The sequence below is a fragment of the Trichechus manatus genome, unplaced genomic scaffold (assembly GCF_000243295.1).
Source record: "Trichechus manatus latirostris isolate Lorelei unplaced genomic scaffold, TriManLat1.0 scaffold00007, whole genome shotgun sequence".
In the NCBI taxonomy this organism is placed as follows: domain Eukaryota; kingdom Metazoa; phylum Chordata; class Mammalia; order Sirenia; family Trichechidae; genus Trichechus; species Trichechus manatus.
The window spans coordinates 29,450,857-29,476,266 of NW_004443943.1; the positions used below are offsets into that span (position 1 = coordinate 29,450,857).

The 25,410-nt window shown below is 39.1% G+C and overlaps 1 protein-coding gene across 1 annotated transcript in view; it reads left to right on the forward strand.

The window, feature by feature from the left end:
- Positions 1 to 19,208, forward strand: part of AS3MT (arsenite methyltransferase) — a 21,271-nt gene extending 2,063 nt beyond the window's left edge. The window contains exons 3-10 of the mRNA XM_004370092.2: positions 14 to 164; positions 1,297 to 1,433; positions 2,341 to 2,410; positions 3,401 to 3,482; positions 5,024 to 5,155; positions 5,498 to 5,640; positions 7,265 to 7,399; positions 16,324 to 19,208. Of these exons, the coding sequence (XP_004370149.1) occupies positions 14 to 164; positions 1,297 to 1,433; positions 2,341 to 2,410; positions 3,401 to 3,482; positions 5,024 to 5,155; positions 5,498 to 5,640; positions 7,265 to 7,399; positions 16,324 to 16,431 (958 nt within the window). The 3' untranslated portion in view covers positions 16,432 to 19,208. The remainder of the gene's footprint in view (positions 1 to 13; positions 165 to 1,296; positions 1,434 to 2,340; positions 2,411 to 3,400; positions 3,483 to 5,023; positions 5,156 to 5,497; positions 5,641 to 7,264; positions 7,400 to 16,323) is intronic.
- The last annotated feature ends 6,202 nt before the right edge of the window (positions 19,209 to 25,410 follow it).

Consider the following 25,410-nt stretch of genomic DNA (forward strand, 5'->3'; position numbering starts at 1 on the left):
CCCCATTTCCCAGGTATTATGGCTGTGGTCTGGTCATCCCTGAGTGTCTGGAAAACTGCTGGATTTTGGACTTGGGTAGTGGAAGTGGTAGAGATTGCTATGCACTCAGTCAGCTGGTTGGTGAGAAGGGACATGTCACTGGAATAGACATGACAGAGAGTCAGGTGAGGCAATAATTTTGAGGACAAGGAGAAAAAAGATCCTCAAATGCATTCTTTCAGAAATAAAGTTGTTTCCTTTGTGAGTCTTCAAGTATAATTTAAGAAGGCTTCTATTTAGTAGTGTTCATTTGTGTCATTAGTGCTTCTGTCCTGAAAGCTGAGAACTTTGATGATTAGGGGGTTCTTCCTGGAGAACACAAAGTTAGAGGTTTGATTTGGCGTATGAGTATCCTGATACTTAGTGGATTTTGATCTTTTCCTTCCTTCTGCCATCTATCCTAAAATAATTTGTTATTGAATTAGGAGTTTGTTCAAGCAAATCCTCTGTACCAAGAAGGGAATGTCCAAGAGTCAAAATGGTTAAAATGAAAGCAAAGAGATTTATTGAAGGTTCAGTACAGTTCGAGCTAGGGAAAACGTTCAGCTCACAAAGTGAAACTAGAACGCTCGGAGGTGGTGAGGTTACAAAGACATATTTATATGCTTAAATCAGGAATTAACAATGCAAAATTTCTGATTGGTGCTCAGGAGGCAGGAGGTGGGATAACTCCAAGTGGGGAATTGATAGGCATTGGTTCAAAGTGTATATGTAGGCTTCTTGGATTGGTTACCTTAGGTAATTGCGGAAGTTTGTGACTAAAGCGGGAGTTTACAGGATGGTTAACATTCCTTTCTGAGAACATTTTGCCAAGATGGCATCCCTAGCAAACATTCATGGGGAGTTGCTTGTGTAGGAGATTTCTGATAAGGGGCTTTCCTCAAGACCCTCCTTTAGAGACATCGTTTCCATATCCTTAGCTTAACGTCAAAGAAAAAAACATTTTCTAAATTGCAAGATTAAGTCTGCTCAAGGTTAACAGATGCTGAGCAGTAGGCAAAGGCTAAAATGGAGTTGGGGCTTAGACCTAGGCCAGTTGCTTTGATAGAGTTAAGGCCTCAATTTTAGAGCTTTCACACAGGAGTTATACCCCATTGAGTTGTACTAGGCTGTAGTATATACTGCATGTTCAGAGGAACCCTGTATACTTATCCAAAATAGTCGGGGGGAAGTATATTCCATTAGTAATAGGAAAATTTTAGGAGAAAAATAATAGATTAAAAAATACTATCAAAATCTATATTTTTCTTTCTTTAGGTAGAAGTGGCCAAAAATTACATCGAATATCACATGGAAAAGTATGGCTTCCAGGCATCCAATGTGACTTTCATTCATGGCTACATAGAGAAGCTGGGAGAGGCTGGAATCAAGAATGAGAGTTACGATATTGTTATGTAGGTCTATTTCCTTACTTTTATGAACATAGCCCATTTTGTATTGAACACACAGATGTCACCACTTTTTGCTGAATTAACTCTCACTTATGGTGTTAAAACTACACTTAGCATGTCTTGGCAAAGGGAAAGATATGGTCTGAGCCACTTGTAGCCCATTAGCAGCAGAACCTACTAACCCAAGAGAGATCTTAAATGTAACTACCATTAATCCCGAAAGACCTCCGGGTCTGCTTGTACGATGCACACTGACCTATTATCTTTAGTATTATTTTCATGGCAAATTCTAGGATTCTTTGTTTCTCTTTTTCCTCTGAGTTGTTGTCAAATCATGCCCAAGTCACAGCCTTAGTAAAACAACCTCTCAGGCACTTAGCCTATTTACATGTGGCATAAGAAATACTTTGTGCAAGAGGCATCTGGTTCCAGGTTGCATCTTGTTGCATGGTGAATAACAGGGCAGAAACAAACAAGAACCATGCCTATTTTTTTTTTTCCCTATACCCTCAAACTTGCTAAAAATTTGTTGAGATTTTAAACACTCTTCCCATCTCCCTTATCTTGGGAAAAGTGAGTGTAGGGAAAGAAAGGAGGGAGGCAAGAAGGGTGGTGTGATTTTGAGAAAATGGTGGGAGCCATCCTCAGGGACTAAAAGGATTTGAAGATCTCAAGTAGTGTTCGGAGTCCCTGGATGGTGAAATGGTTAACTAGCTTAGCTGCTAACCAGAAGTTGGAGGTTAGAGTCTACCCAGAGGTTATCTGGAAGAAAGTGATCCACTTCTGAAAAATCAGTCATTGAAAATACTATGGAGCATGTTCTACTCTGACACACATGTGGTTGCTGTCGGAATTGACAATTACTGGAGTAGTCTACAGATTTGTTTGACATTCCATCTGTTCTTTTCAGATCAAATTGTGTTATTAACCTTGTTCCTGATAAACAACAAGTGCTGCAGGAGGTATATCGAGTGCTAAAGGTGAGGGAAGAGCAAGACAAGTGATCTTTAAATATTGTTGAACATTATTTAAGGCTGATGGGATCTGTACTGGTCTTGCCTCCTTGAGCTGAGCGCTCAAACTCTTTTAATTTATCCACTAAATTAAAAAGGGGTAGCAAAAAGGGTGTGTTTGTGCGTGACAGGAGTACTCTAGATGCGATTCTTTTCTCTCTCAGGTTGCAAAAGATAATAAATCTGAGAGTTAACGATTGTTATTGAACATGTTAAAATATTTGCTTTTTGGCTGTCTTCCTCCTGATGTTGCTACACGTGATCCTAGACTGGCTTGTGCAGAGGTGCGAAGACTTTGAACTTGCTGCTAAGGGTTGCTTCAAGTACACTCTTTTCTAGCACATACAGTGTTTCTCAGGGCTACTTATTTCTTATGTGTTAGGATTCCAGATCTTCAGAAAGTTAAAGAAGATGGAACTTTAGCTACTTTCTAAAAAGAAAACTTTCAGAAGCTCCACATCTTTCATGTGTATCATGAATGTGTATCTTCATGACAGAAGATACAAGATTACAAAAAAGTTTGGGGAAAAAAGTGTGGTATATAGGGGAAGAATTACCCATAATTCCATTATCTTCAGATAATTTTTAAGGGATAAGAATTTATGAATACTGTTTATATCTTCTGTTAGTTATACAATCACCTAGGGCTGCATTTGGTTCAGATAGGCTAACAATTTAGGTAACCTGAATATCTTTACTTAGAAGAGAGATGCTCTTGGAAAGCCATTTTATTCCCCATTGGTAGGGAACTGGAAAAAAAAAAAATCTTGCCACCTGCCTATTGATTGTAAATAGACGGCAAGTGTTGGAGGTAGCGAACTGTTATTTGCTCATAAAGAGTCAGCTTAAGCACTTTCTTTTTTTTTTTCCATTGATTTTATTTCTGCATTCCTTTCTTTGCTCTCCGGGACTAATGTAATCTTTAACTTTGTTTGGACTAACATTGTTTTGTTTCAGTATGGTGGGGAGCTATATTTCAGTGACGTCTATGCTAACCTTGAACTGCCAGAAGAAATTAGGAAACACAAAGTTTTATGGGGTAAGATTTTGTTTTTTTTTGTTTTTTAAGGCAGATACTCTTTCATGTACAGAGCTCCATTCTACTAATAGCCAGGATGAGGTTAAGTGGCAGGGGAATGCATGGGATTAAGTCAAGTGGTTTAGATTCCCTTCCTAGTCTGCCACTCAAGAGTGGTATGATCTTGGACAATTTAATTAATCTTTTTGTCATTGTTTTCCAAAGTGTAAAATGTAGATAATACAACCCACCTTATAGAGCTGTTATGAAAATTAAATGGAATAATGAATATGAGAAACTCTTTGAAAACCATAGTGTGCAAATGAGGGCAACTGCTCCAGAGCTGATGCCCTTTTAATTTCCTTATATTCTCATCATTATTGTGTTGTTTATTCCTTTACTGTCATTTTAATGAAGTCTCTGAAGGTTGAGGAGGTAAATGCATGTGTGTAGTCAGTCTTTGAAATGAGAAGTTTTGACTTTTAAAATAAATTATGTTAACTATGTTCTTATACAATAATAAATGGATATTGTTAAAAACTCGGAAAAGAAAAAAAAGAAAAAAATACTTGTAGTCATAATCTAGGGATAACCTCTTTAACATATTAGTATATACCTTTCTAGTCTTTTTTTTCCTGTGTACATATATAATACAATTGGGAGCATGCTGTATATAGAGTTTTGTATTCTAATTTTGTTTATTTAGCATATTTCCTAAGCCTAAATTTTTAAAAAACATTTTTTAATGTTTGCATTATACAGCTGTACTATGCTGTATTTACCATTCTTCTCTTGGTGATCATTAGGTTCTTTCCAATTTGTTGATGTAATAAATATAAGTATGACCATCTTTGTATTACGAAAAAAAGAAAGAACAGTTAAAAAGTCTTATAAACACTAGTAGTTATTACTGTTGTAGCAGATCATTGTGAGAGTAATCTGGAGCTAAGAAGCAATTTTGTAATTCGTCTTTTATACTTTTTTATTCACATAGCTCAAAGAAAAAAACTTTTATTGTAACAGCTGGGTGGAACCAATACGTTAGTGACTGTCCTGAAGAGTGGTTCCCAGAGACATTAGCTAGCAAATGCAGTTTTAACCATCACTTACTAGACCTTGGGAAGGATGACCAGGTTAGCTTCTATTAGGACCTATGTTGTAATCGAGGGCATTGGTGGTTCAGTGGTAAAATTCTTGACTTCCATGCTGTTCTCTTCCAGCCAGTACACCGCAGGTGCAGTCACTGGCCATCCGTCAGTGGAGGCTTGTGTGTGCTATGATGTTGAACAGGTTTTAGCAGAGCCTCCAGACAAAAACTAACTAGGAAGAAGGATCTGGTTATCTTTCTTTCTAAAAATCAGCCAGTGACCTGTAATCACAACCATCTAATCCTCAACCCATCATGGGGATGATGCAGGACCGGGCAGTGTTTTGTTCTGACTTGATGGCAGCTACCAACGTGTTTTAACTAATGCCATGGCCTAATCAGTTATATAGAAGAGTAATTCCCTTAATACCTACTTGTCTTGGTTGATTGTTCTGTGATTTTTTTTTTTTTTTAGGTGAGTGCCTCGGTGGCGCTTTGTACTGGAAGGACCTTGCCATCCTTGCCCAAAAAATTGGGTTCTGCCCTCCACGCTTGGTCACTGCCAACCTGATTACGATTCAAAACAAGGAACTAGAAAGAGTTGTTGGTAAGAAACAATAGCAGGGACTATGATAACTACAACCTGAGTGGTTCAAATTCGGTGATTAGTAAGTGTGTACTGAGTGAGTCTCATTGAGGGAGACTTTGTGTCTTCTGGAAATCTCCATCTTGTCTCCTGTAAAATGACAGCCTCCCTAAAGTTTGGTATTTAATAAGGCACTTTGAAGTCACTCAGTAAATAGAGTGAAGTGCCCAGAAAGACATTTGATGGCATGCAAGTATGAAAATCATTGTTATGTTCGCTCCTCATCTGCTGAGCATGTATGGGACCCTCCAATAACAACTGTTCGAGTGCTGGAGATGAACCATGAGTAAATTTTGTTTATAGGTGACTGTCGTTTTGTTTCTGCAACATTTCGCCTCTTCAAACTCCCTAAGACAGGACCAGCCAAAAGATGCCAGGTTATTTACAATGGAGGAATCACAGGACATGAAAAAGAACTAATATTTGATGCAAATTTCACATTTAAGGTAAATAAGAATTTCTTTGAGTTCTAATGCTTCATACTCTTACCCTTGTCCTAGGTACCTTTTTTTGACCTTGCATTGCTTCTCACTTCTCAGGTATTGGTTAGTTTGTTCATGTGTACGTTTTTGAAGTGGAATGGAAAGGCATTTTTTTTCCTAATATTTATTATAAAAATGTTTTTAAACACAGAAAAGGTAAACAAAATGTATAATGAACACCCATATACCCATTACATAGTTCAGCATTTGTGAACATTTTGTTATATTTGTTTTACCAATATATATATTTCCTTCAGTATATCACTGGAGCAAGAGAGGAAGGAGAGTCAAGAATAGGAGGAGGATATGGAATGTGTGGCTAATTGCCACCATGAACAACTGCTTCCTTTGCCATGAGACCAGAAGAACTGGATGGTGCCTGGATACCATTACTGAACATTTTGGTCAAAGATTTCATAGAAGAATCCTGATCCAAAAGGGGGAAAATGCAGAACAGAATTTTACATTCTCATGGACTCTAGACTTTCTGGAGCCGTGGAGGGTTGATGAACCCCTGAAACTATTGCCCTGAGATAATCTTTAAACCTTAAACTAAAAATATCACCTGAAGTCATCTTAAAACCAAAAAATAGTTTAGCCTAACTAGTAAAAAAGGTCTGCCTTGAGCATTACGCTCTTTTAAGAACTATCTATATGGGATCATACTGACAACAGCAACTTGAAAGATTAGATAGGAACCTTAGGGGGCAGTGAGTTTGTGTTAATGAGGGAGGAACAACTCAGAAAGGAGGGTGAGAATGGTTGCACAACTTGAAGAATGTAATCAATGTCACTAAATTGTACATGTAGAAACTGTTGGGGAAAAAAAAAACACCCATGTTATCATAATGTATGGTATTTATTCAATACTTAACTATTGCTTTATATAATCCCAGTAGATGAAGGGATAAAAGCAAAATTAATCTGATGGAAGCAGGGGCTGGGCAGCCCAGAATCTCTGATGCTCATCTCCTGTTTCCCTTTATACGCCTCCGAGACACCCTCCAACTGAAAAGAATATACTTTGAAAACTACTGGTTCTAGTCCAGAGCTCTCATTTTAGAGATGAATAAGGTGAAGCTCAGAGAGCAGTGGCTTTCCACATCTTACCTCTGAGCAGAGACTAGTTGTTGTTCTTAGTTGCTGTCAAGTTGATTCCAACTCATAGCGAGTGACCCCATATGTGCAGAGTAGAACTTCTCCGTAGGGTTTTCAAGGCTTTGAACTTTCAGAAGCAGATCCCCAGGCCTGTCTTCTGAGGTGCCTCTGGGTAGGTTCGAACTACCAAACATTTGGCTGGTAGTCGTGTGCTTACCACCCAGGGACTCCTGGGTAGAGACTAGTTGCTGAAGCAATGAGTGTTCTTTTTTCAGCATTGCCACCAAAGGAAAAGTGAATATGACACTAGTCAATTCCAACTGGAAATAAACTTGAAACTAACAGTAGAGTCTGAACATGAGAGTATACCATGTCAGAAAATGTGGGCTTTTATTCTGAAATGTCACTGATTAGTAAAACTTATGGGCATTTTTATTCTATTGAGACTAAACTGCCATCTCTTTATAGTGTTTTTCATGCTCCCCTTCAGGAAGGTGACCTTGTTGAAGTAGATGAAGAAACAGCAGCCATCTTGAAGAATTCACGATTTGCCCAAGATTTTCTGATCAATCCAGTTGGAGAGAGGTTGCCATCAACTGGAAATTGTTCTGCTTTAGAATCAAAGGTTTGCTGACTTTCAATTCTATACCTCAGAGAACCATTTTAAAAATCGTCATGCTGGCTGGTGGTTCCTCACCATTACACTGTGAATGTAATTAATGCCACTGAATTGGTTGAAATAGCAAATTTTATGTTACATATATGTTACTACAATTAAAAAAATCATCATGCTTGCCACAATCTACTAAAGCAAGAAAAAAAATCGTTATTTTTTACAGTTGGCCATCTGTAACTTATTTCTAGCATATTTGTACCTATAAAATGATTTGAATTAATTTCATGACTTCACTTTTTCAATCCAGACAGTAAGTCAGAGATTCCTAATTTGGTATATCCATGGACTTCGAGACATCCATGTATCCTTTAAATTATATTAAAAATTGTGGGTGTGAATGTGTATATGTTCATTTTTTTGAGAGATGGTCTATTATTTTCATCAAGTTCTCAAAGGGGTCTAAAAACAAAAAAGGTTAAGAGATACCTTTAAAAAAATATGTAAGTTATTGTTAGTTGTTGTAGAGTCCATTCCAACTCATAACTTTTCAGTATATTTATTGACCATTTATATTTATAGCATATATTTATTGACCATTTATATGTATATCATCCATTGTGAACTTTCTATTTAATTAGTTTAACCATTTTTTATTAGAGTGTGTATTAGCCCTTTAAAAATTTTTTTGTAAAAGATTGTCTATCATATGTTGCAAATACTTTTTCTCAGTGTCATTTATCTTTTGATCTGCTTTTTTTTGATACGCTGTTAAATTTTTATGTAGTCATTTCCTTTATGGTTTCTGCCTTTGAAATTATGCTTAGAAAGACTTGTCCCATGTCAACATTATAAATTTATATTTTCTTTCAGTACTTTTTTATTGAGATAAAAGTCACCGTTTTAACCTTTTTAAAGTATACAATTTAGTGGCTTTTAGTACATTCACAGTGTTGTGCAACCATTACCACTGTCTAATTCCAGAATATTTCCATCATCCCAAAGAGAAACCCTATACTCATTAAGCAGTTACTCTCTATTTCCCCCTTCCACCAGCCTTTGGAAACCACTAATCTCCTTTCTGTCTCTATGGATTTGCCTGTTTTGGACATTTCATGGAAATGGGATCATACAATATGTGGCCTTTTGTGTCTGACTTATTTCACTTAGCAGGTTTTCAAGGCTCACCTATGTTGTAGCACACATTAGTACTTCATTCCTTTTTATGACTGAATAATATTTCATTATATGGCTATACCACAATTTTTTTACCCATTCATCGGTTGATAAACATTTGGGTTGTTCCCATTTTTGGACTATTATGAATAATGCTGCTGTAAACAATTGTGTACAAGTTTTTGTCTGAACACCTGTTTTCAATTCTCTTGGGTATATACCTAGAAGTAGAATTGCTGGGTCATGTAGTAATTCTATATTTACATTTTTGAGGGAGTACCAAAATGTTTTCCACAGTGGCTGTCCCATTTTACAACCCAACCAACAATGACGAGAGTTCCATTTTCTCCACATCCTCACCAACACTTATTTTCCTTTTTTTTTTTTTTTAATTATAGCCATTCTAGTGGGTGTGAAGTGGTGTCTCATTGTGGTTTTGATTTGCATTTACCTAGTGACTAATGACCTTGAACATCTTTTCATGTCCTCATTGGTCATTTGTCTATCTTCTTTAGAGAAATATCTACTCAAGTCCTTTGCCTATATTTTTTTTATTGTGGTAAAAATATATTTAACAAAACATTTGCCATTTCAACATTTTTTACGTGTACACTTCAGTGACATTAACTCACCATGTTGTGCAGCCATCACCACTTTCCATTTCCAAACGTTTTTATGCCTTTGCCTCAGTGCCCTTAAGCAATAACTCTTCCTTTCCCATCATTTTTACCCATTTTTAAATTAAGTTGTCTTTTTGTTCTTGAACTGTAGGAATTCGTTATATAATCTGGACACTAGACCCTTATTAGATATATGATTTGCAAGTGTTTTCTCTGATTCTGTGGGTTGTATTTTCACTTTCTTGATAGTGTACTTTGATGCACAAAGGCTTTTAATTTTGATGAAGTCCAATTTATTTATTTTGTTGTTTGTGCTTTTGGTGTCATATCTAAGAAACCATTGCCAAATACAAGGTCATGAAGACTCTTCTAGTACTTTCTGCCTTTTTCACAAACAAAGTGGCATAGCATTAGGGTTTAAGTATACAGTCTTTGGAGTCAGAAAGAGCAGGTTCAGATCTTGGCTCTGTCACATGTGATCTTGGGTAAGTGGCCTAACCTCCCTAAACCTTAGTTTCCTTATTTGTGACAGGGAGGTAATAATCTCTGTTTGTGCTGAGTTATAAGGATCAAATGAGATGATATACATATAATGCTTAGCTCAATGCCTGGCACATAATACCTAGCCAGTAAATAGAAGCAGTTATAATTATGGACTTACACTCATTAAAATTCTTAGTTGCTTGGGACTGTGTTCTGTTTGAGTTCTGACCATCTTTGCAGGATTCTTTTATCATTCTGGATCTCAGAAATTCTGTAACCTTTCTCCATGTATTTTTCCTTTCTTTGTTTATATTTCGTAGCAATTGTGGATACATCAGTTGATTCAGTAACTCCTGTGACTTTTTCTCCTCCTCTTGTTACTTCATAAGCAGTGTTTAAGAGTAAAGCTTATTGAGAGAGCACTCTCAAAAATGGTAAATTGCCCCAGGAGACAAGACTCCTAGAGCTAAAAACCTAATACATTCTCTCTTTTTTTTTTTTTAAATTGTTGTGCTTTAAGTGAAAGTTTACAATTCAGGTTAGTCTCTCATACAAAAATTTATACCTACATTGTTATGTCCTAATACATTCTTGTTTGGCTAGTTTTACCAGCATGAATCAAGCCCACTCTAAGTAGAGAAGCCACTTCTAGAGCTAAAGAGTGATTTACTTTCTTTGCTTTATAACATTCTTGATCACTCAGCTATTATTACTAGTATTCTATTTTTCTAAGAGGTGATATATTTTTAATTTTTTTGTGTCTTAGTCATCTAGTGCTGCTACAACAGAAATACCACAAGTGGATGGCTTTAACAAAGAGAAATTTATTTCTTCACAGTAAAGTAGGCTAAAACTCCAAATTCAGGGCATCAGCTCCAGGGGAAGGCTTCCTCTGTCGGCCTTCTCATCAATCTCCCCTGGTCTAGGAGCTTCTCCTCGCAGGGACCCCCGGTCCAAAGGATGCGCTCTGCTCCTGGCACTACTTTCTTGGTGTTGTGAGGTCCCCTCTCTCTGCTTGCTTTCCTTTCCTTTTTATCTCTTGAGAGAAAAAAGGTGGTGCAGGCCACACCCCAGGGAAACTCCCTTTACATTGGATCAGGGATGTGACCTTAGTAAGCATGTTACAATCCCACCCTAATCCTCTTTAACATAAAATGACAATCACAAAATTGAGGACAACCACACAATACTGGAAATCATGACCCAACCAAGTTGACACATATTTTTGGGGGACACAATTCAATCCATGACATTTTGATAGAGAAATGTGTCTTTTGGTGTTTTTTTCAATTCATTAAACATTTTACAAAGAAGATATTGCTATTTTGAAACTCTTGGGAGTCCATTGATAACAGAACCTTTCTAGGAAGAATCAACGTTTATTTTGAAGTATGTTTTCATCAGTCTAATTCTCCTGTAACCCGGTTTCCTGAATACTGGCTATAAAAGCTGTCAGAAGATTAGTTACAAATAAAAAGGGTCTTTTCTCCAGCCACAACATTTCTAGTGTACTTGGGCTATAAAAAGTGTAGTTGCTGAATTATACATGTAAAAAATGGTTGAAATGGCAAATGCTTTGTTATTTGTATTTTACCACAATAAAAAAAGTTTTTAATGTAGTTAAACAAATGAGTTTGTTACTGCAGAAGACTGTCAGTGTAGCACTTCTTGTTCTCCCTCTTAGTATGCATGCAGCCCAAGTACAGGAGGGTTCTTGACCTCAGCTATGAATTGTAACATTCTACATATTTGAACTGGTTTATCCCAACAAAAAGCTTCCTTTCTATTTTGCCATACTCCTTTCAGCCTGCAGATGTGCCAGTATCTTTAGATCAATTCCATGTTTTTGAAATGGGGATAATTGACACTAAAGGGAAGATTTAAAAAATGCAACAGCTGTGTGTCCTAGAAATATAACCTTGTACTCCTGGGGAATGACGTTCTTGTCTTTTTTATGGAAGACCTTTATGATAAACCCTACAGCACAGTGCAGTACAGGCAGGCAAGGAATTGCATGTACTGTGTCTTCCTACCAGTTGCTGCATAGAGGAATGAAAGGCACTGCTTCTTACTGAGGATTGACTCAGTGACGACTGTTTTCAAAGGCTCTCTTTATTCTTTTATTTTAATCCTGACGAGCAAGATGTATTTTACTATTAAAAAAATTGCATTTTTGGTCTGGGGTCTTAAAAGGCTGTGAGCAGCCATCTAAGATACTCCACTGGTCTCACTTGGGAGCAAGGGAGAATGCAGAAAACACAATACAAGGAAAAGATTAGTCCAAAGGACTAATGGACCACAACTACCATGGTCTCCACCAGGCTGAGTCCAGTACAACTAGGTGGTGCCCGGCTACCACCACTGACTGCTCTGACTGGGATCACAGCAGAGGGTCCCGGACAGAGCTGGATAAAAATGTAGAACAAAATTCTAACTCACAAAAAAAGACCAGACTTAAAGGCCTGACAGAGACTGGAGAAACCCCAAGAGTATGGCCCGTGGACACCCTTTTAGCTCAGTAATGAAGTCACTCCTGAGGTTCAGCCAAAGATTAGACAGCCCCATAAAACAAAATGAGACTAATGGTGCACAACAGCCCAGGGACAAGGACTAGAAGGCAGGAGGGGACAGGAAAGCTGATAGTAGGGAACCCAAGGTTGAGAAGGGACAGTGTTGACATGTCGTGGGGTTGTTAACCATTGTCATAAAACAATATGTGTACTAACTATTAAATGAGAAACTATTTGTTCTGTAAACCTTCATCTAAAGTACAATTAAAAAAAAAAAGTTGCATTTTTGATTCTAGTAAAAACTCCAGACTTTTAATGGTCTGACTGAGACTGGAGGGAGCCCGGAAGACATGGTCCCCGGACTCTCCGTTAGACCAGAACTGAAACCATTCCCAAAGCCAACTCTTCAGACAAAGATTAGACTGGACTATGGGACATAAAATGATACCCATGAAGAGAGTGCTTCTTAGCTCAAGTAGATACATGAGACTAAATGGGCAGCTCCTATCTGGAGATGAGATGAGAAGGCAAAAAGGGACAGGAGCTGACTGAATGGACATGGGAAATCCAGGGTGGAAAGGAAGAGTGTGCTGTCACATTATAGGGAGAGCAGCTAGGGTTGCATGGCAATGTGTATATAAATTTTTGTATGAGAAACTGACTTGAACTGTAAACTTTCACTTAAAGCACAATTAAAAAAATGCATTTTTGAAACACTGCAGAATTTGAGATAATAGGATTTGTGCTATGTACTGTCTTGCTTCAACTAATAGTAGTGGTAGTAATAACATGAGTAATAATAGTAATAACAAATAAAAGCTAACCTTTACTGGGAGCCCTGGTGGTGCAGTGGTTAAGCATTTGGCTGTAACCAAAAGGTCAGAAGTTTGAGTCCACCAGCCATTCTTTGGAAACCCTATGGGGCAGTTCTACTTTGTCCTATAGGGTTGCTATGAGTCAGAATCGACTCAATGGCAATGGGTTTTTGGGTTTAACCTTTATTGAGGGGCACTGGTGGTTCACTGGTAGAATTTTTGCCTTCCATGCAGGAGACCCAGGTTCGATTCCTGGCCAATGCACCTCATGCGTAGCCACCACTATCTGTCAGTGGAGGCTTGGATAATGCTATGATGCTAAACAGGTTTTAGGGAGCTTCCAGACTGACGGAGACTGGGAAGAAAGGCCTGGCAATCTACTTCTGAAAATCAGCCAGTGAAAACCCTATGAATCACAACGGTCTGATCCCATAGTACATGGAATTGCCATGAGTAGGGGGCTGACTCAGCAGCAGCTAACAACAACCACCTTTGTTGAACAGATAATACATTCAAGGCATGATATCATTTAGTCCTCACAACAACTCTTACAATCCTCATTTTACAAATGAAGTAACTGAATTCAGGTTAATTTACTCATCAAAGGTCACACAGCTAGGAAGTAGTGAATTTGAACCCACATCTGGTTCTAGAGATGACACTCTTAACCAGTATACTATACTGCTGTTGATACTGTTGTTAGGTGCTGTCGAGTTGGTTCCGACTCATAGCAACCCTATGTACAACAGAACGAAACACTGCCCGATCCTGCGCCATCCTCACAATCGTTGCTCTGTTTGAGCCCATTGTTGCAGCCACTGTGTCAACCCATCTCGTTGAGGGTCTTCCTCTTTTTCACTCACCCTCTACTTTACCAAGCATAATGTACTTCTCCACGGTCTGGTCCCTCCTGATAACATGTCCAAAGTGCGTGAGATGAAGTCTTGCCATCCTCGCTTCTAAGGAGCATTCTGGCTGTACTTCTTCCAAGACAGATTTGTTCCTTCTTCTGGCAATCCATGGTATATTCAAAATTCTTCACCAACACCGTAATTCAAAAACATCAATTCTTCTTAGGTCTTCCTTGTTCATTGTCCAGCTATCACATGCATATGTGGCGATTGAAAATACCATGGCTTGGATCAGGTGCACCTTAGTTCTCAAGGTGACATCTTTGCCTTTTAACACTTAAAAGAGGTCTTTTGCAGCAGATTTGCCCGATGCAATATGTCGTTTGATTTCTCGACTGCTGCTTCCATGGGCATTGATTATGGATCCAAGTAAAATGAAATCCTTGACAACTTCAGTCTTTTATCTGTTTATCATGATATTGCTTATTGGTCCAGTTATGAGGATTTTTGTTTTCTTTATGTTTAGTTGTAACCCATAGTGAAGGCTGTGGTCTTTGATCTTCATCAGTAAGTGCTTCAAGTCCTCTTCACTTTCAGCAAGCAAGGCTGTGTCATCTGCTTATTGAAGGTTGTTAATGAGCCTTCCTCCAATCCTGATGCCATGTTCTTCTTCATATAATTCAGCTTCTTGGATTATTTGCTTATGCACTACCTCTCCATATTTATACTTTTCATAGAATCATAGAATGTTAGTGCTGGACAGGACCACTCATCCAAGTGCCCCACTTTTTTTTTTTTTCTTCAAGCCTTTAGATCTTTTAGGACTGGTAGCATGCACTTAGAAGTGGTGTGGATACCACTGTCTCCTATTGGTAGATGGGAAAGGGAGTGGTGAGAAGAAGGATGTGAAAATTTTCCCTGGATAATAAGAGAAGAGACTAACTCTTCCCACCAGGAATTCCAGTGAACTAAACCCATTGCTGTCAAATTGATTCTGACTCATAGCCACCCTATAGGACAGAATAGATCTGCTCCATAGGGTTTCCAAGGCTGTAATCTTTATAGAAGCAGACTGCCACATCTTTCTCCCACGGAGTGGCTGGTAGGTTGGAACCGCCAACCTGAGAAGAAATACAGTGGATGAAGGCCTGGTAGTGGCAACCAGCATAACCCTTTTCCAGGCTTGGAGATCTGCCAGATGCTGGTTTGCCTCTTCATTTTAGAAAGGGTGAAAACTGAGGGCCAGAGAAGCTAAGGCCTACAGTAAATTACTTCAGTAAAGGGACTAGTCCATAAGACTGTCAGTTTCATGAATGTAGGGTCTGTGCCTGAGTCCGTCCATAAGACTGTCAGTTTCATGAATGTAGGGTCTGTGACTGTCTTGTCTTATATACCTCTCTGTCTGCAGTGACCAGCAATAACTAGTAAGAGTGTAAATTTATGTTGTGTGACTTCATTACCATTATTTAAAGTGTCTTGTTCATACTCTTGATTTCCTACTTTTGTGCCTGTTTTTTCTTTGGCCTCATTGGTGCTGCTGCTGGAGGTATCTCATTGGGGGTGAAAGAAGGAGAAATAAAGACTTTATCATCTTGTTTTTTGAAAATTCCCCATACTCTGTCCTAAGATCTGGCTGGCCGTTATTATTGGCAATCTCAACATCTGAACATCAGCAATTACTAATGATGCCTGGTATCTGGGACTTACTTTCTTGTCTTGTGCACATGTTCTGAGGATTAGAATGAGGGAAGAGAAGAAGTTTCAGCATTTAAGTATGTCAGTTCCAAAGAACTAAATGGCACATACAAATGAGAATCTCATAGAACAAAACAAAGTCAGATGAGCAAAATCAACTCTTCTGGTCCAATTGGGACTACCTTTAAGAAGCTTTAAGTGGAGTTTGCCTTGAAAGTAGTAATAATTTGATTGGAAGCTTCAGGAAGAGAGGGCTGCCTTTATAGAAGAATGACTGATGCTCCTCCCAGGACCCCATGGACCTGTAAAAAGATTATCTTCCTCCTAGGTAGAGGAAGGAAACCCTGGTGGCATAGTGGTTAAGTGCTATAGCTGCTAACCAAAAGGTTGGCAGTTCAAATCCACCAGGCGCTCCTTGGAAACTCTCTGGGGCAGTTCTCCTCTGTCCTATAGGGTCGCTATGAGTCGGAATCAACTCGACGGCAACTGGTTTGGTTTGGTTTTAGTTAGGTAAAGGAAAAGGAGCCCTGGTGGTGCAGTGGTTAAAGTGCTTGGCTGCTAATCAAAAAGGTTGGCAGTTTGAACCTAACCACTGCTGCATGGGAGAAAGATGTGGCAGTCCGCTTCTGTAAAGATTTACAGCTTTGGAACCCTATAGGGCAGTTCTACTCTGTCCTATAGGGTCTCTGTGAGTTGGAATCGACTTGATGGCAGTGGGACTATGATATTAGTGTTTGGGTACATCAGAACACCTTTAATTTCTCATTTGGGTTTGCCTTTTGACAGGCTATCATCACAGATCCTTTCAAGCTTGCAGAAGAGTCTCACGATACCAAGTCCAGATGTCCCCCTGGTATTGCTGGAGGCTGCTGTGACACAAGGAAAAGCTGCTAAACCTACGGCTGCCTGGAAGACATAACCAGTCGTGGGCCGGAAGCTGAATAAATGAGTTGCATGTTTTGTTAACCTGCTTTTTCTCAAAGCACAGACCATAAGAAACAATGGCAAGAAGGCACCATATTCTTGATGACTGATAAGGACAAGTGGATTGTGTAGAAGGTATTAATTAAAGCAAATTCACAGCAAATCACCTGGGAGCTCTGGTGGCACAGTGGTTAAGAGTGATGGCTGCTAAAAGAGGGATGGCTGCTAACCAAAAGGCCTGTAGTTCAAATCCACCAGCTGCTTCTTGGAAACCCTATGGAGCAGTTCTGCTTTGTCCTGTAGGGTCGCTATGAGTTGGAACCAACTAGACGGCACCTAACAACAACAGCAAATCACCAAAATAAAGACTGGTTGAGCAGAGTTTTTCTATTTTGTAACTAATTCAAAGATCTGGTGCCACTTAGTGGTCAGAAGTTGAACTGAGAGGCAGACTTAACACCTGGTCAATGGCAAGAAAGGCTTTAGAAATTAAAAGCTGGCAGAGGGTCTCAGAAAAAATAATCTTCCTTTTGACCTGCATAGTACATTTTGGATTTGTTGCCACGTTGTCTCATTAAACAAAGTTCCTACTAAAATAATGCTAAACATGGTAAAAGATTGCCAAATCAAATGAGTAGGTGTGCAACTGGTCTTTTAAACCAAGCTTTTATTTATTTATTTATTTTGCAACTGAATGAAGAAAACCAATGAGTAATAAATTTCCTTGACCTCAGTTCACACTTATAACTGGAAATAGTGACCATCTATAGTAAATTCCAACTGGATCAGGAAGAGAATTTGATAATTTTTTAAAGGAGAGCTAGGAGATATAAAAATGGTGGGTTTTCTTTTTCTTTACAAAAGATCCTGGTTAAACTCTTAGGAAAGTGTTAGACTCAGTTCGAGGTTCCATAGTTGAAGATAGAGGAATATTTTAAGGACGATTAAATTAACTAGACATTAAGAACACCGAGGAAAGGTTCAAGGATGAGTAAATAAATTCAAGTCCAGTTGTACTTGAGGATCTTGTGGGGGGACACTAGTTTTTCAATATCAGGCTTCAAGCCTCGAAAGGTTTTAATAAGAACTTGTGAACCAGTTCTGAACTCAGTGCAAAAGGAACAAGGGGAAGCAGGCAAGCCTGTGGGATTTTGATTAGAGGAAAGATAATTTTTAGGCCTTGTAAAACACTGGAATGGATTCTATAGGACAGACTCCTCTTTTTAAAGAAAGTTGTTAAAAAATGGAGAAATTCTCTGATTTCTGAGTGGGTTCAGCTGTAGACCCTGACTTACTACTACAGACAGGAAAGGACTAGGTGATATTTTTTAAGCCCTTTTCATCTCTGTGACCTTGATTCTAAACAGTGCTTTCTTAGTTCTAGAGTTCAATATCTATTTACCCAGCATATCCTATGTTAGTGACAGCATTAGTTAGAATGGTACAATTGGGATTAAGCATACTTCACTATCCAAGAGCCCAAGATGGCCCTACTAGGAAAGAGACCCATTGCTGTCTAGTCAGTTCTGACTCATAGCAACTCTACAGGACAGTAGAACTGCCCCAAAGGGTTTCCAAGGCTGTAATCTTATGCAAACAGACTGCCACATCTTTCTCGTGAGGAGCGACTGGTGGGTTCAAACGGCCGATCTTTTGGTTTGCAGCCGAGCGCTTGCCACTATGCAGCCAGGCCTCCTACCAGGGGACAGAGGGTTTTCTGGTTATTTGCTTTACTAGGCTTTTCTAAACAGGAGGAGGAGGCATTGGCCTTTCACTTGTCATTCTGAACTTTCACTTCCCCAAAAAGATGCAGAGTTATGAGACTGGGCTGGAATATGGAAATTCACATTGTTCTTTTCCTAAGAATAACATACTTTATGCATGATTTCCCAACTGAAGTATACATTTTAAGAGTCATATTTAACCTAGAAGCTATAAAAATTTGTATTAGGTAATATAAAATTAAAGCAGATATGTTTTGTCAGGAAAATGCTATACACGGTTATATAAATGTTCAGAATAGGTGAAATGGAAAATCAGGAATGTACAAACCCTTAGATGAGAGTATTCTCCTTTAAGTCTGAGAGGCAGTATGGAATGACGCTGAAGAGCAAAAATCCGGATGCTAAACTTCATAGTTTTTTTTCCCCTCAACTGTGCCAAGCATTTTGGCCTTGAGAAAATTATTCAACATTACTGTGCCTTTGCTTCCTCATTTGTATGAAGTTCTTTGAAAGCGTGCCTGGCACATGGTTTAGATCATTAGTTTAGATCTATACGGTTGCTAAGGAGCCCTGGTGGCATGGTGGTTAAGTGCTTGGCTGCTAACTGAAAGGTCAGTGGTTTGAACCCACCAGCCACTCCGTGGGAGAAAGATGTGGCAGTCTGCTTCTGTAAAGATTACAGCCTTGGAAACTCTATGGGACAGTTCTACCCTGTCCTACAGGGTCGCTATGAATCAGAATTGACTTGACGGCAGTGGTTATATGGTTGCAGCCAGTATGTAATGTCGGGACCGGCTGAAGACCAATGCTTCTTTTGCTGCCAGAGCAGAGTTTAAGGAAGCTACCTGTAGCTCTTTTGACAGTAGGCAATGTTCCCCCCAACATTTTACTATGATAATTTTCAAATATACAGAAGACTTTAAAGAACTGTAGCCAATACTCATATACCAAAACCAAAATCATTGCTGTCGAATAGATTCCAACTTATGGTGACCCCTTGTGTTGCAGAGTAGAACTGCACTCCATAGGGTTTTCAAGGCTATAAGCTTTCAGAAGTAGATCTCCAGGCCTTTCTTCTGAGGTACTCTGGGAGGGTTCAAACTGCTAACCTTTTGGTTAGTAGTGAAGCACTTAACTGTGCCATCTAGGAACTAATACTCATACGTACTACCTAGATTCTACAATTGTTAACCTTATCCAATCATTTTATACATTTAAACATTATTCTTACTAACAGCAGAGTCACAGAAACATGGGCCTAATTCTTCACTAGCCACAAACTTTTTTCAAAAGATACTGGACTTAAAGAATTTAAGGATCAGATTTTCTCTTAGTTGACTATTGTATCAAACGCAATATTTTCAGTCCTTCATTATCATAGGAGAAGGATTCATTAAAAAATCATGGCACCCTGCAGAGACTTTCCATTTACCTACTGGGGGAGGCCTGCACTAGCCTGAATAGGTGCCCCCCACCCTGAGCCATGCATAGCTGAAAAGGGCATGGCTCTGTGCCAAGACAGCAGCAGAACCTGCTCCTTTGGTTGATTCTTGGCCTTTCCTTGGATGGCTCCAAGGAAGCAGCCAAGAAAGTTACTAATCCTGCCTTATTAGGTTGGAAATTTAACTAATCTGGCAAGGAATGTGAACCTATCCATCCCTTCTTTCATTCATTCACTAAATATTTATTAAGTACTTACTATGTGCCAGGCACTGCCCTAGGCACTGATTGCTAACAATATTATGAGCCCTGTGGGCCAACAGGAGAAAAATAACTGAGCCTGTTTTCTACACTTTGTTGGCACCTGTCCTAACTTCTGTGATCTGCCAAGTTTCTTCAACCCCGCACCACTATTTGGATCCTAACAAGGGTCCTTTTGTAGACCCTGCCCTAAGAGTCAGTAGAGGGAGGTCTCACTGCATTAAAAATGAACTCTTTTGCAAAAGTGAAGCTGGAATTGTATAATCCTAATAATAACTTATGGCTTGAGCTTTACTGCTTCATTCCAGTCTCTATTCAACTGCTGATTCTGCGATTCCTGTAAGCACAGTTCGCACTGAGGTTAATGGGAGTGTTATGTGAATGTAAGTTTTGTACTTAATCTTCTCCTGCTGTGTGAGCCTTGCTTGTCTTGGACTGACAACGGTACCAATCCCCTTCCCCAATGGGAACACACTAGCCCCTCCTTTCATGTAGCAGGGCCATGCTGCCGTGCTATGCTCCAGGTGAGGGGAAAGTCAATTGGGAACAAAAATGTCCTGCCCTAATACCACTCCATTGCCTCATATAATACCACACTGTCTCATATACATTGTTCAAAAGCCAGAGGCATTAACAAAGAAGAATGGCAAATTGATGACGTTCCAGCCCCAGTGCAAGCCATACTTGGTTCTGCTAACTTTTTGACTAGACCTAAAGCCATTAACCTTCTCATTGGAGGAATGAAGAGTGAAGCAGGAGACAGAAAACAGGTAATCTTTCTGGAGTGACTTGGCTGCCGAACTAGTTATTTGTCCGTAGGAAAATCATTTGTCCTCTTTGGTTTTATTTATGTGATGGATTACACTGATTGTTTTTCTAATGTTGAACCATCCCTGCATACCTGGTATGAATCCCACTTGGTCATGGGGAATTATTTTTTTGATATGTTGTTGAATTCTATTGGCTGGAATTTTGTTGAGGATTTTTGCGACTATGTTCATGAGGGATATTGCCTGTAATTTTTTTTGTGGTATCTTTACCTAGTTTTGGTAACAGGGTTATGCTGGCTTCATAGAATGAGTCTGGGAGTATTCCATCCTTTTCTATGCTCTGAAATACCTTTAGTAGTAGTGGCGTTAACTCTACTCTGAAGGTTTGGTACAATTCTCCAGTGAAACCATCAGGCACAGGGCTTTTTTTTGTTTGGAGTTTTTTTTACTACCTTTTCAATCTCTTCTTTTGTTATAGGTTTATTTAGTTGTTCTACCTCTGTTGTGTTAGTTTAGGTAGGTAGTGTGTTTCTAGAAATTTGTCCATTTCCTAGAGGTTTTCAAATTTGCCAGGGTGCAATTTTTCATAGTATTCTGTTACGATTCTTTTAATTTCAGTTGGGTCTGTTGTGATATCACCCATCTCATTTCTTATTCAGGTTATTTGCTTCCTCTCCTGTTTTTCTTTTGTCATTTTGGCCAGTGGTTTATCAATTTTGTTGATCTTTTCAAAGAACCAGCTCTTGGTCTTGTTAACTCTTTCAATCATTTTCTATTTCATTTAATTCTGCTGTAATTTTTATTATTTGCTTTCTTCTGGTGCCTGAGGGCTTCTTTTGCTGCTGTCTGTTTGTTTGAGTTGTAGGGTTAATGTTTTGATTTTGGCCCTTTCTTCCTTTTGGATGTGTGCATTTATTGCTATAAATTACATTTGTCCTCTTTGGGATTCACTTTCCCCATCTGTAAATGAGGGGGCTGAACTTGGTATACTCGGTTCTCTTCCAGGTTTAGAAACAGATGTATGGTCCAGATCCTGTGGAGGTCACACTATTTATAAAATTGTTTTAATTAGTTGCCTGCATTTATAAATTGGAAGATTCACATAAAGTATGAATTTCTGGAAATGCTGGCAACACTAGGCCTGCACTTCTGCACAGCTGTGGTGTCCAGAACTGAGTAATGGCTTTCCCTTTAGGCAGGGCATGGCCCTTTGGACAGTTTGTCACTGTCCCTAGCTTCCTACCCAGCCAACTTCATTGGCCCCTTTAAGCTTTGAGTTTGTGTCTCCTGATTTAGGGCTAGAGTTAGCACAATTTCATCAAAGTTACAAGTGAGGTTTTTTTCCATTGTAGATCAAATAATGGCAGGTCTACGCCTAATCTATGCCTCTGACTTCTATATTTAATTCATTACAAGCAGTAGCCAAGAAGGGCACGTGGAACTTTGCAGCAATGCACACAGGAGGGAACCAAAGAGTGCTGGAGATGCTTATGGTAATTTGACATATAACTCAGAGCCTAATTGTGTTAGGTCAGGCGGGCTGGACAGTTTATTCTCTGTTGCCAGAGTTGACAAGCTTCCATCACATAATTATCTTTGTGAATATTGAATGAACATCCTCTGGAAGCAAAGCCCTCAAATGTCAGGATGCCAGGGAGGAAAGGTTTGCACAGCAGGTGCAGAAGGCCTTGGGTAGCTTCTAGGCCTAGTAGTTAATCTTTTATTAACTGTTCTTCTTTCTCTTTCTTATTAACCTTATTATTCCTTTCAGCTGAATCTAACTAAGGAAATTCTGTGAAGAACATACTTTTATTTTTGCTTTTAAATAAGGCTGCAGGAGCCCATGAAGCTGATGCAACCCTTTAAAAATGGTGGTTTCTCACAGTAGTGAGGAAGAGTCACTGCTTTTGTGGATATAAACCATGCCAAATATCCTAAGTTGTTTCTTTACTGAAAATAACTCCTTTACACCTCCCTCACAATGCTGATTTTTCTAAATTTGTAGAAGAGAAAACTGAGGCTGACTATGTTTAAATGATGTGCACAGCAGGGTTACAGTCTAGTAAGTGTTAGAACCAAGACTGGAACTAGGTCTTTGACTCCTGTACTGTTACATGGTTTGTCCTTGCTCTCCTGGGATAGTTAGGGAATTTCTAAATTTAAAAATATAGCAATTAAAAAGGGAAATGATTACTATAAAAGAATAGTGCCTAAATACAGAGTAGAGGGAGAGGGGTGTGATCTAGAAGGACTATATGGGGGGTTGTTGATGAGGGGGTGGTTCCATTTATCATAAATTATGATAAAGTGAACATAATCTTTGCCTGGGACTGTGCTTATTTAAGCTTGGTGTCCTGGCTTAATTATTATTATTATTATTTTAAATTGTGCTTGAAGTGAAAGTTTACAATTCAGGTCAGTTTATACACACATTGCTATGCCCTAGTTGCTCTCCCTGTACTGTGTCAGCACACTCCTCCTTTCCACCTCAGATTTTCCCTGTCCATTCAACCAGCTCCTGACCCTCTCTGCCTTCTCATCTCGCCTCCGGACAGGAGCCACCCATTTAGTCTCATGTATCTACTTGAGCTAAGAAGCACACTCCTCCTGAGTATCACTTTATGTCCCATAGTCCCGTCTAATCTTTGTCTGAAGAGTTGGCCTCAGGAATGGTTTCAGCTCTGGGCCAACAGAGAGTCCAGGGGCCATGTCTTCCGGGGTGCCTCCAGTGTCAAACCATTAAGTCTGGTCTTTTTGCTAGAATTTTAGTTCTGCACCCCACTTTTCTCCTGCTCCGTCAGGGACTCTCTGTTGTGTTCCCTGTCAGGGTGGTCATTGGGGGTAGCCAGGCACCATCGAGTTCTTCTGGTCTCAGGCTGATGGAGTCTTTGGTTTATGTGGCCCTTTCTGTCTCTTGGGCTAGTATTTTCCTTGTGTCTTTGGTGTTCTTTGTTCTCCTTTGCTCCAGGTGGGTTGGGACCAATTGATGCATCTTAGATGGCCACTCACTATCTTTTAAGACCCCAGACACCACCAACCAAAGTGGGATGCAGAACATTGTCTTAATAAACTTTGTTATGCCAATTGACCTAGATGTCCCCTGAAACCATGGTCCTCACACCCCTGCCTCTGCTACTCTGTTCCTTGAAGTGTTTTGTTGTATTCAGGAAACTTCTTAGCTTTTGGTTTAGTCCAGTTGTGCTGACTTCCCCTGTACTGTGTGTTGTCCTGCCCTTCACCTAATTGTTGTCTACTATCTAGTTAATGAATACGCCTCTCCCTCCCTTCCCACCCTTGTAACCATCGAAGAATGTTTTCTTCTCTGTTTAAATCTTTTCTTGAGTTCTTATAATAGTGATCTTATACAGTATTTGTCCTTCTGGGACTGACTAAATTCACTCAGCATAATGCCTTCCAGATTCCTCCATGTTATAAGATGTTTCACGGCTTCATCATGCTTCTTTATCATTGCATAGTATGCCATTATGCGAATATACCATAATTTGTTTATCCATTTGTCTGTTGATGGGCACCTAGGTTATTTCCATCTTTTTTGCTACTGTGAACAGTGCTGCAGTGAACATGGGTGTGCATATATCTACTCGTGTGATGGCTCTTATTTCTCTAGGATATATTCCAAGGAGCAGGATTGCTGAATCGTATGGTACTTCTATTTCTAGCTTTTTAAGGAAGTGCCAAATGGATTTCCAAAGTGGATGTACCATTTTATATTCGCACTAACAGTGTATAAGTGTTCCAGTCTCTCCACAACCTCTCCAACATTTTATTATTTTGTGTTTTTTGGATTAATGCTAGCCTTGATGGGGTGAGATGGTATCTCATTGTAATTTTGATTTGCATTTTTCTAATGGGTAATGATCGTGAGCATTTCCTCATGTGTCTGTTAGTCACCTGAATGTCTTCTTTGGTGAAGTGCCTGTTCATATCCTTTGCCCATTTCTTAATTGGGTTGTCTTTTTGTTGTTGAGGTTTTCCGGGTATCTTGTAGATTTTAGAGATTAGATGCTAATCAGATACCTCGTAGCCAAAAATGTTTTCTCAGTCTGTAGGTTGTCTTTTGACTCTTGGTGAAGTCTTTTGATGAGCATAAGTGTTTGATTTTTAGGAGCTCCCATTTATCTAGTTTCTCTTCTGGTGTTTGTGCATTGTTATTAATGGTTTGTATTCTGTTTATGCCATGTATTAGGACTCCTAGTGTTGTCCCTATTTTTTCTTCCATGATCTTTATCGTTTTAGATTTTATATTTAGGTCTTTGATCCATTTTGAGTTAGTCCTTGTGCATGGTGTAAGGTATGGGTCTTGTTTCAGTTTTTTGCAGATGGATATCCAGTTATGCTAGCATCATTTGTTAAAGAGACTGTCTTTTCCCCAGTTAATGGACTTTGGCCCTTTGTCAAATATCAGCTGCTCATAGGTGGATGGATTTACATCTGGATTCTCAATTCTGTTCCAGTGGTCTATGTATCTGTTGTTGTACCAGTACTAGGCTGTTTTGACTATCTTGGTGGTATAATAGGTTCTAAAATCAGGTAGCATGAGGCCTCCCGCTTTGTTCTTTTTCTTCGGTAATGCTTTACTTATCTGGGGCCTCTTCCCTGGCTTAATTATTAATAGTACCCTTTTTCACTCTCAAAGGGTTCTGTTTGGGATGATGCATTATATGGTCAACTATTATACTGTGCATGTATGCATTTTTATGTATCTTGAAATGATGAAGTAAAAGAGCTGAACA